The following is a 12,088-nucleotide window of genomic DNA, read 5'->3' as shown; positions in this document are numbered from 1 at the left end:
CACTTTTATATTAGGTACCGTGACATACATACATACATAAATACATACATACATACATACATACATACATACATACATACATACATACATATACTACGTACCTATTTATCATAAAGTGATAATAATAACACTTTTATTGATGTGTAACTGTCATTGATTTACCGTATATAATAGGTCAAGTTATGATATCAAAGGAAGATATTAAATAAATCTTTGTGAAAACACAAGGCTTAAAGACTGTAACTCAACTTTGACAAATAAAGTCACCATTGTCTTTGTTTCGGAATCTAGCAGCATTTATTCCTTTCGTTGATGATTATTCCAAATGATTATACTTATATTTGGCAGATCTCATTTTGTACTTTTGTTTTTAAAAAAATCTATGAACTTCGAAGAAATAATATTTACCTGTAGACGTACGTTTAGCATGTTTTTATTTTCCACGGACATATTGAGGTTTATAAGTCACAATTTATGGATTTTTTTTTGTGTAAAGTTTAAGCGTGTTATTCTTATATTTACCAAACACTTTCATTTCTGATGTCGTTAAAAATTAGTTGAGTAGGTATTATAAAGAATGTTACCAAGGATATCAAGGAAAACTGTTAAAGATATGTTAGAGATATGTTAAAGATATGTTAGAGATATGTTAAAGATATGTTAAAGATATGTTAAAGATATGTTAAAGATATGTTAGAGAAAATATCATTATCAACTGTATCCATTTGCTCTTTTCAAGACTTCATATTCAACAGAACACCTTCACCGCCAGCTTCAGAAATAGAAGGCGGTAAGCCTAATAACGAACTCGAAAATATCTGTCTCCAATGAAATAATTAATTTCACATTTTGTTGATGACGAATAGTGAAATAAAATTGGCACTTTTGCGACAGAAAAGAAATCATTGCTTTAGAGACAGTACAACTTAATTGAATCTCACGCTTGAATCTCCCAGAACGAACTGCAAAAGTGTTTTATACTGCGAAACATGAATGTAGAAAACAGATCCTGAAATGTTTCAAAACTCAAAAATACAAAACATTTCAGCAAGACGGTCGACCAAGCATGGTTTAGCCTCTGGCTTTTAAATTGATGCTAAGTATTTCTTAAACGAACAGCAAAAGCACATACAAATTAGTAACAGAGCTGCTACATTTTTTTCACTGACAATATCTGCATCTGGATTGATTTTACAAGTACATACAAAAATCGGCTGAATGATTGTTTTAAGTTACCTATCATGTAACAAGCTGCTTACCTTGAAATCAAACGAAACGTTTGATGGCTATTAAATGTATACATTATTTCGTTTCCTATAGGCACCAACAATAACGTGTATAAAATATAACGGTTTTAGGTTTTATAATTTTTGTGCGATCTCTCTCAAATGGATCTGGTACGCATACAAAATCACACTATTCAGATTTACATTTGTATAAAAACTTAAGTGTTATTAAATACAAGAAGCGCTGTGATAAGCAAGCAACGATCGACGATCTCCATTTTGAGATAATGTGGGACCGTCTAGAATATGCTGACGATCGATCGAATAAAATAAAGAAATAAATAAATTTAAAAATACCCAATACTTATGGGTGAGTTTGGCCTCAATTTGGTTATACCGTATTAAGAAAATATCTTTCAACAAATATCAAAATTACTTTTCTTCTGCGGATTTCGAAATTTTAAAGGAGTTATATAGGAAATGGTATGTTACATAATTAACAACTGGAATTTTTCCACAGTCTTCCATATAGGAAGATGATGACTGTTTGATCCATATAAACCATTGGTCCTTCGACATTAACCAATCAGACACCTGAATATTAGAATATCTAGTCTGATTCTGAATAGAAAAATCACGGGATAATCCCCAGAATTTTTAAAGTTTTACATGTGCTGACTTGATCCTGAGTAAAACGTTTTCCATGATAGAATTATGCATGTTATTGTCGGATAGGTATGTTCTCAGTTTAAAGAGTTGTATATGAAAGCGCAACGATGACAGGCTCCATCAATAGCATTCGATAGCACTGAAATTCGCGGAATAATTCATCGCTATTCATTGAAAAATTGCAATGTAAATAGTAGCAAAATTTTTATAACTCTATGTCTGTATGTTTTTTACTTATTTCACGACGAAAACTTTGAAATTGGCTTGAAAATGTAGACGATGATAATGTTTTGAAAGCCAACTACAAATTAAATACCACCTGATCCAATATTAGTCGTTTTTATTTATTTATTTATTTATTTATTTTTTTATTTATTTATTTATTTATTACGACACTTTCAAAACCTTTTGGCATTATTGTGCCGAAGAAATGGGAGTTAAGTGACGATCCCATGGGTACACCAAGCCAGCTTTCATAGGACAGCCCAAAAGGGTAAAGAACCCCTGACCCTTGCATTATGGGATCGCTACAGTACCAAATCCATCAACTGAGATTATCTTTGTGCCATGTGATATATTGTCATTTTATGTCACACATTAGGTTGCACATCAGCAACAGTGTGGTTTTGTCTTAAGTCGTGGGCTTCCTAAGAAGGATGAACCTCTTCTCCTGCATACGCTTATTGCTAGTTTAATTTACTTAGCTATGATGTATCTTGCCCCATTATAGTTTGCAAACCATTATGCCCATTTAGTTCATTCACATCTACATCCAAAAGAATATCTTTCGAAGCCAAGCAGCTATATCAATCCTCCTAATGATCTAAAAGAGATTGTTTGACTGCATTTCCAAGTTCCACCGAAATTGCTTGTTTGTATTCCAAATAATAAAGCATAATCTCAAAGAATATGAACTTTGAATAAAGCGATGTTTCGAAGTTGAGTATCTTTACAGTTGATCATAGCATAAAGTAATTTTATGAAATTTTATAATTCCCTGATCCTTTTTACATCGCACTTGGTGGTGGACCTTGCCATTCGTTTCTAGAAGAAAGTGTTTATTTCTGTTCGCAGAGGATTTTCAAAAAAGTGTAGGTCGCAAGTGCGGAGCAGTTTGATAATGGTAGTATCTGCATTGAGTCAAACATGGTTTTCCTGGCGACAACCTTTCTTAAGTTGTTGAATATGTTTTTGTCATGGATCATCAAATTGTCAAATGCCAGCAACGGTAAGAATTTGCCAAGGTCGAACTCAAATTCCAGATTACACTCTCAATTTTGTTAATTTTCAAGTTTCGTTGATAAAATCATTGAACTTCTAACTTTTTCTTAACATATGTTTCCTTCTTTAATCATATATTCCATATATTGACAGTACTGTGTGAATCGATTGTTATATCTAGCTAACGTTTTATGACTCTAACCAGGGTACTGTATAATTGAGGTTAAGGTTTGTGACTCTAACCAGTGTAATATTTGATTGAGCTAAAGGTTTGTGCAAACAAAACTTTGAGAAAGCCGATCTTTATTCTCGAAACTGTTGGAGCAGAAAACAAAAACTCAGAGCAGTTCAACCTTCATGTCTTCCATCAGAATAAAAGGTTTTAAAAAATATTTCATTATCAAATTAAGCTTGGTTCTATCTAATCTTAATAACACTGTTGTCCTGATAAAGGATTTCAAAATCAAGTACCATATCTAATTTTGGAATTTTCCGCTTGCGTTCCGTGATCAGTAGCTTGTTTATAATATATAGCCAGATATGAAAGTGTTTCATGAAACAAGATAAATTGTTGGAAACAACAACAAGAACAAGAAAACACCAACAAAAGACTTGGTGAGGGTGATCGAAATAATTTAATATCTCAATTGTTTCGTATCATCGGATTTGCACACATGGAAATGTCTATAACGTCAATTGTTATCACTAATAGTTCGGCATCACTTGAACAACTTTATTCAACTATGTGTGTTATCTTCTTTAAACTACGAGATCAAAAACTCTGAACACTTAAAGTCCAATGAAACATGTAGATCTGCGGTATTTTGATTTATCGAAATTCATCCTGTATTGTTTTACTTAATATACACTGTTTTACAAAATTCAGTTTTGTTTTATTCATATCTGAATAAAAACACTAAGACGTAAATTTACAATTACAATTTATTCACATCAATATCACATACTATTTGTGCATATATATATATATATATATATATATATATATATATATATATATATATATATATATATATATATGTATATTGTGTGTGTGTGTATATTTCAGTCCTCAATCGACTCTTCTCGAAGAAAAATGTACACTATCTTTGTCAGTTCTCTTGTTTGTTAATGGGCAGGTTTGATGGTAGTTGAGGTAGTTGCTCTGCATTCACCCATGTAGGCCAGTTTCACGTGGCTGAAACAAAAATATTATTTATTATTCAATACTTTTCAAGTGTAATGACCCAGCCATATCATTTAACTATTTATGATACACATAAAATAATAATTTCATCTGTACAACTGATATATTTGCAAAAATCGTCATCTAAACAACGAAAGCTTCAAACGTTTAGCATCTTGGCTAAACAGATCAATGGATTTGGATTTTACTACCACTGTCGTTCATGTTATGCCTCTACTGCAGCGCGAATTGTTCGTCAATACTGATCTGTCTTGTCAACACGTAGGAAATTCAGCTTAGGAAACGCTCTAACCAATTTCAAGTATGTAGATTAAATGTTGATGTGTTAACAAATATGGCCCCTATAACGACAAACGTAATAAATTTCCTAAATGATACTGACCCATCCTGCAGGATGAGTTTTAACCAATAATAATAAGATCATAGCGGCATTACAGTTTCAGTCCGACTGGCCAGTTGCTTAAGATGTGTCATATCGGGCAGTGTAAGATATTCGTCTCCTGTTACTCTTCCATGTACCTACTAACTTGCCTAGCTACATACATGCATGGATTCATGCGTGAGTGCTTACGTATGTATGAGCCCATACATGTTAAAAGTGGCCATGACTACAAAATACTTACACGCACTCCATGTTACACATATTTCCGTACGTCTGTCCGTCTTGGCCACAAACAGGTTGGTAGATGAATGTGCAGATGCATGGAGCTTCCTCAGTCTCCTTGATCACGGGGATACTTTCTTTGCATTCTCCCTCGTGGGCCAGCACTGTGCCACTGAAATTAAGCCAACCATATTTATTTGTCGCATCTATGGATGAATGGCACTTGACACGAATGTGTACGTCTGCTTGAGTTTATGTATATTTGTCTTTATAATGCTATTATGTACCATTGCCATGGTTTGTTTTAATATGCATTTAATTAGTGTAACATTGGTTGCACCATCGGATTATGATAAAACGTGTCACAGAGGTTCATCAGCTTACAACACATTCATCAGCCATCAGTTGGCCAAATAGTTCAATCCGTTCATGTTTTTGGTAGAGTGAGATATGTGCAGCACTGTGACTTGTTCATTCAACTAAGACAATTAAAAATGAAAATGTTCGCACTTAAAGTTGTATGCTTCTTGTTTTGTTCTTTGAGCGTAACAAGGTACATATCTAGTAATACTATCAGCAAAGGACTGGACTGGTGTCAGGATTTATATATATAACTGAAGATCACTATATATAAGCATATCATCTCGAAGATGATGTGAGATATCGATGAAGACAGACCTTAGCCTCAAACTTTGCATCGAGTTCTTGCATGACGTAGAACAATAATATTTGTCTGTCATAGAAGAAAGGTGAACACACACACACTGACATACGAACACACACACACACACACTCAGATATATATATATATATATATATATATATATATATATATATATATATATATATATATATATATACAGGACATGTATGTATGCGTGATTTTATGACTCAGAGAACCGTCATTGTTTTTCGTCATGCAAGAACCTGAGTTTGAGGCTAAGCTCTGTCTTCATCAACATCTCAAGTCGGCATCAAAATGATATGTTCTATCTCTCGCTGAATATTTATCTTCAACCATAATATACACTGGACATTTACCAGGTACTTCTTACAAACATTAGTTATTATGCTTTAATGTCTAAGAAAACAATTATTATTGCACTACAGAAAATTTGAGAATTCCTAAAGCAATTAAAAGGCACAGCACGTTTTACTGACATGTGTCTCTACATTCCTACCTTTGTCCTAAAGTACCATACATTTCGAATAACTGAATTCCAATCATTCATTTAACAACCTATATCTACTACAACAGATCTGAGATTTCGTCCCAACATGCGTTTATGAGATTATAAGTTTATCCCTTATGTGACACATCCATTACCTGCATTTCATGGTGCAATTATTTCCATATGTTTTGCCATCCTTGCCACAAACTGGTTCGTAGTTGTAAGGACAGATGCATACATTCTCAGCTGCCCTCTTCACCTTGCACTCTCCAATGTGGGCCAATGCAGCACCTCTAAAATGAAAGTTCAACAATAACCCATAAACAGATAAATTGAAAAAAGAAAATAGCTATTTAGTTATTTAAGGGCAATTATACACCAACATTTACCAAAACGTATACTGAAAGCTGCTTTCCTTTAGGTTGGTATCACAAGAAACGCATGATGTGTTTGATCTCGTGCTTTTGGAATCAAGCAGAAATATTGTATACATACAGAGTCAATCTCCGCTTTTTGCGCATGTGTTGTCTCATGTGTGTATTTTAATTCTAGGTGACTACTAGAAGACGAAAGTCTCCATTGGTTTTTGATCTTGGTTTTACGTATTTTCCGTCAAATCACCTACCATTGTAGTATATTCATTAGAGAAAGCACGAGTAAAGATTTGTCCGTTTTGAGTACAGTAGGAAGACATTAAGTGCAAAAGATATATGAGGTACAATTAGGCATCGGAATTACAACGAATATTGGTTTCGGCATGTCTTCTTCTACGTGCGGTCTAATTTCATAAGTTCAGAATGGGAACCTCTCTTAAAGAAGTTTCGATATAATTTGTAAGATCTTTGGACAGCATTTAGCTTACGTGCACTTGAGAGCGCATTGGTTTCCGTACGTGTGACCGTCAGTACCACAAACGGGGTTGTATTCCATGGTACAGATGCAGACGTTTTCAGGTGAACTTGTCGCCGTGCACTCTCCTTCATGAGCCAACTCAACACCACTGAAAATGTTAATTATAAAGCGTGTGAAATCAATAACCTCAATGTCTACTACAGGAAAGCTATCTTCAATAGCTATCTTTGATACTGTAAACATTTGGTCGTAGAAGTTGCAAATTTGAACAACTCGTATATATTGGACATCAGAAACTGGGTTGGTGTTACTAGAAATAATAAAGATTTTGCTTAAAAAGACCGTGAAAAGACATTATCGCATAGACCCCTCAATATTACTTGACCATCTTTGAAAAAAACTATGTTGTAAAGGATGTAGAAAGATGTACAAATGATACTGACCCAACTGAATATAGCTGTGAATTAAAAACAAAACGAACATCTTGAAACAATGTTATCTTGAAAAGGTGCTCAGAATTGGGGACACTTTGACAGAAACAACAACAAACATTGATGAATATGAACATGCTTAACCCTCTATGACTGCTTACACACCATTTGTCAAAGATTGTAACTATATGTTTAGGATATATCTTCCATTTAGGCCATGCAACTGAATTCACGACATCAAATAAGCAAACCTACTACAACAGGGTTAGAGTTTCGCTCCAGTATTTGCTGAGGAGGACAAGATAATCTTTTCGATTCAACCCGTACCTGCATTTCATGGCGCACGTGTTTCCATATGTTTTGCCATCCTTGCCGCACATTGGTTCGTAGTTGAAAGGACAGATGCAGACATTCTCAGCGGCCCTCTTCACCTTGCACTCTCCCATGTAGGCCAATGCAACACCTCTGAAATGAAAGTTCAATAGTAAAAACTAAACACACAATTTGAAATAAGAAAATGACTATTTATTTTTCTAAAGGCATCTGCAACCACCAACTGATCTCCTGACTTTGCATTCGCCGTTATGAACAATTAAGACAATGAAAACCACTCTTCGCTAGCCATGGTTTCGATGTATCAATCTATATACACCATTTTCGGCCGATCCACAATGCAACACTGTTATACACTGTTGGTTAGTTGGACTTACATACTAATGCAGGCAACTCGTGAAATCCAATAGATGTTGCTGGGACAATGCCATTCGATCGCTAAGGTGTAGATAGGTTAATAAATGGTAACCGTGGCTGGCGAAGATGATGAAAACTTACCATGAATCTAATTCGATATGTTATTAACAGCAGTAGATTTCTTCAATTTCATCTGTACATCTTTTAGAAAGTAAGAGTCAAAAGAAAGAAAACAATGTGTAAGTTGTACAATCAGGCTGAAGTGATAAGCTGGAACTAATTTACAGCTCTGTTCTTTTTCTGATAAGCAAAAACACTTAAGATATTATTGCAACCCAAGCTCTTTTACAGATAGCTGCCTTAATTGTGGCTTAAAGCCTGACGACCACATACATGCAGCTTTCTCCCACTGTCCAGTGTTCAATAAGCTTCCAAACTTATGACTTGGCTATATATGTGTTGTCCTGCGAACTTCTCAATTGCTATATTGTCACATGCCTGAATGAATCACATGCTTATTCACAATCACTCACCTCGCACACACGTACACATATCGATGACATCATCACTGCTTACCTGCATTTCATTGCACATTCATTTACATAGGTAATATGGTCAGTTCCGCAAACGGGATCGTAAATACGAGGACACAGGCAATCGAGCTCTTTCGGTGTTTCACAGGGTCCAGTGTGATCCAATTTAACTCCACTGTGAAATGTACAAACAAATGTATTTCTAACATCTTTCCACTTGTAATACCTATCTGATAAGTTTAAAATCAACATTTAGAAAAAGTATGCCATAATGTTTTGTTATCGTTCGTGGTAAATTATTATAACCTTTTAGGAATAAATTGTTGCAAATTATTATCACATTCAACACGACAAGGTGTAGAAATACAGACATATTTTAGACATGAAGAAAGATACTCATAGACTGATATTGATACATTTAAGTGTTATATATTGACATTACTTGCAATCCATTTCACAATGGTTGCCATACGTCTTCCCGTCCAGCCCACACACCGGCATGTACTCCATGGTGCACAAACAAAACGGATTTCCGGCTGAAAAAGAAATACGTACTTTGTTAATAAATATGTGATTGCCGTAAAATACTTATATGCTTAGCCATAAAATATCAACATAACAGCAAATAAGTCATTCGAAATCAAATATGTTTATTTTCAAATTTTAATATCGCTGCCTACTATAGTACTACACGAATTTATTTCTAAAATCCAGGACACAATTAATTCATTTATCCTCCTCACTTATTATTTTTCTGATAATAAGGGGATATGAAATAAAACATTTTTAAAACAGCCATATGGAGCAAATAATAAGTATCCTAAAATCCGAATATCAGAATGACAGCCAGAATTTTAAACTTTGAAAATATACACTATATTTTGCGATTTCATTTCATGTTATTGAGGATTCTTCTCATGTGCCTTTTAGGCCTATTTTTAATAACCTTCGAACGGTTAAAACTTTGTCCTTTCATATCGCAAATTATGGCGGCTATATAAATCGTTTCATGAATTTCGCACAAAATGATCATTCATTTTAGGTTCCTTACATAAAGTTTAAAGTAAAACCATTACGCACCATTTATCGTTTCTATAATTTAAGCGAGAGAGAGAGAGAGAGAGAAAGAAAGAGAGAGACAGAGAAAACAAAGAGAGATATCGTTCGCACCTGCAATGGCCACAAGGCCTACAACGGTTACAATGAGGACAGCTTGCATAGTGTCTCCTTCTTTCTCAAAAGGACAACGTGAGTACTCAGCTCCCAGCAGTTTTGTGGTGGCTCATTGTGTAACAGCCTCCTTTTATACCTTGGATTGACACGTAATTTATATCGTTTTCAGTACAAACATATTCTCAAGAACAATGACGCGTTACATTATTCATTTCTATGTGAGAGCTCCACATATTGCATGTGGAGAAATGTTCTGACCTTCGGTGTTCACCATGCACCTGTCTAATTTCATACTTCCATGCTTCTATAACTTTTCTACATGGACAATGTATGTACCTACATTTTGATTTGATACGAAACCATTTCGGAGTGATTTCAATTAGGGCCTGTTTTGCCATATTGAGTGGTGATAGGATCGGATATATACGGCTGTGGCATCATGGTATCAAGATGATACGGAAAGCTTGTTGTTGGCTCGTTGAGTAATTACAAATCATTTAATATTTTACATTTGACAGAAATTCCGTCACTGTACCACCCCGTTTCAAGACTTTTTCAAGTACTTCTCATGAAATAATTTACATCATCGCTACCATCAAAGGCCGATCGAGTGTACTCTCTATCATGTGTCCATGCCAGATGACACCTCAAATAGATGTGGTCAACTACCTGACAAAGTGTCATTTCGAGCAAACAAACCCTAAAGCTAGCAAAAGACATAATAAATTTTAAAATAGTAAACTTTATTCTTTTTTGACGTTAATCTCACAAACTTTTACGGACCTTTCAGATAATTACTACTTGTAATCAGCTAATGTTTCATGTCCATTTTATATACAAAATATCCCTAACACGAATATTTATTTTAAATGTTGTTTGAAACGAATTTTTTAGGACAAAAGCTCTGCATGCAGGTCCTTTCCCTATACCAAAACAACATAAATATTGTATGCAGTCGGTGAGGCAACACGATGGTAAGGTACCAACATACGTGCAAGGTGAATCAAGTCTTGTAGGTCACGTACAAAAAATTATAATATAAATATTTTTAAATGCAAATGGACGTTCTCAACTCCAAACTGTGCAGCCATTATGAAAAAGAAAGCATGAACACTTTACGGAGAGAGAGAGAAATAATAGTGTCATGGGTTTGTGTTTAAGTTTATATGGCGGTTTTAAGTATAGATATTTTTCTACGAGAGCATACAGATTTAAACTAGTAACAAACAGGTATCTACTAATTGATACTGTTTTAATAAAAGCCAGTTAATAGTTTTGAAGTCATCTGCTATTTATGAATGTCTTTATGCGTATGACATCGTTTAAGGCCTTGTACTGACTGAGGATACCAATACGCATACTACTATATAGGTACCCTTGACATAGGTTTACAACTTAATTGACAGTCAAACTCTGGTAAATTCATTTTGTTTCACTCTCAGTAGAATCTTATTTAACCTACATTTTCAGTTCCTAGTATATGCACATTTCGGTTTCTCACTCAAAGGAATGTCCTTTCGATTAATTTACTACTATTGCAACTATTACTACTGCTACTATTATATTTATTACTAGTATCGTCATCATCTGCGTTACTATTATTATTATTATTGTTAATATATCACGCGTGATTTTGATAATTACTCTTATCTCCACATGGATTCAGAAGAGAATCATGGAGATAATATGGTACAGGAAGATGTGACAATGTGAAATATACGGACTGAGAAATAGCGTGAATGTAGAAGATGAATATGATTATATAAAGATATTTTCTTTTTAATCACAATGTCGAAACTTTGTATCAGGATCGCGATTTATACCACCTCTAATATGTACAATATAGTAGGTTTATATATGTGTTTTACAACTGATGACATTAGTTTCATTTACAAAATATTATTAATATTATAATACGATTATATTATTTTGTGCATATAATGCAGTAAAAAGAATGAGTGTAAAGATAAAAAAATTGTACATATTCTATATGGAATGGTTTGCGTATTTCCTTATTTAGGTTCAGGTGAAAGACCGTATTACAGGCAAATCTTTGCGGAAGTGAAAGACAAAGAGCATTAACCAGACAAATGCGCCAAGATTGATTTCCGAGCCCACACGGACACATTGGTCGTAGTCACCAATGGTAAAAGACTATGCTAGTATTAGAAAAACGGTAATGTATCCTATTTCTCAAATCACAGAGGAATCTTTGTTTATGTGTACATTTGACATTTCTTTAATATATTTTAAACTAAAAAAAGTTAAAATTATCTTTCTTTTGATACTAACTTGATCAATTATAATTCATTC

General features: G+C 34.1%; 1 protein-coding gene across 1 annotated transcript in view; it reads right to left on the bottom strand.

The window, feature by feature from the left end:
• The window catches only part of LOC149796788 (uncharacterized), a 218,141-nt gene extending 208,266 nt beyond the window's left edge, over positions 1-9,875 (bottom strand). Inside the window, exons 1-8 of the mRNA XM_089960648.1 lie at positions 9,773-9,875; positions 9,045-9,138; positions 8,646-8,777; positions 7,707-7,844; positions 6,959-7,096; positions 6,252-6,389; positions 4,944-5,096; positions 4,289-4,311 (exon numbers count right to left, since the gene is read on the bottom strand). Of these exons, the coding sequence (XP_089816774.1) occupies positions 4,289-4,311; positions 4,944-5,096; positions 6,252-6,389; positions 6,959-7,096; positions 7,707-7,844; positions 8,646-8,777; positions 9,045-9,138; positions 9,773-9,821 (865 nt within the window). The 5' untranslated portion in view covers positions 9,822-9,875. The remainder of the gene's footprint in view (positions 1-4,288; positions 4,312-4,943; positions 5,097-6,251; positions 6,390-6,958; positions 7,097-7,706; positions 7,845-8,645; positions 8,778-9,044; positions 9,139-9,772) is intronic.
• Positions 9,876-12,088: the final 2,213 nt, after the last annotated feature.

This window comes from Sinohyriopsis cumingii, chromosome 6 (genome assembly GCF_028554795.1).
Source record: "Sinohyriopsis cumingii isolate HCF-2022 chromosome 6, ASM2855479v2, whole genome shotgun sequence".
Lineage (NCBI taxonomy): Eukaryota > Metazoa > Mollusca > Bivalvia > Unionida > Unionidae > Sinohyriopsis > Sinohyriopsis cumingii.
This window is presented reverse-complemented; position numbering and strand designations above follow the sequence as displayed.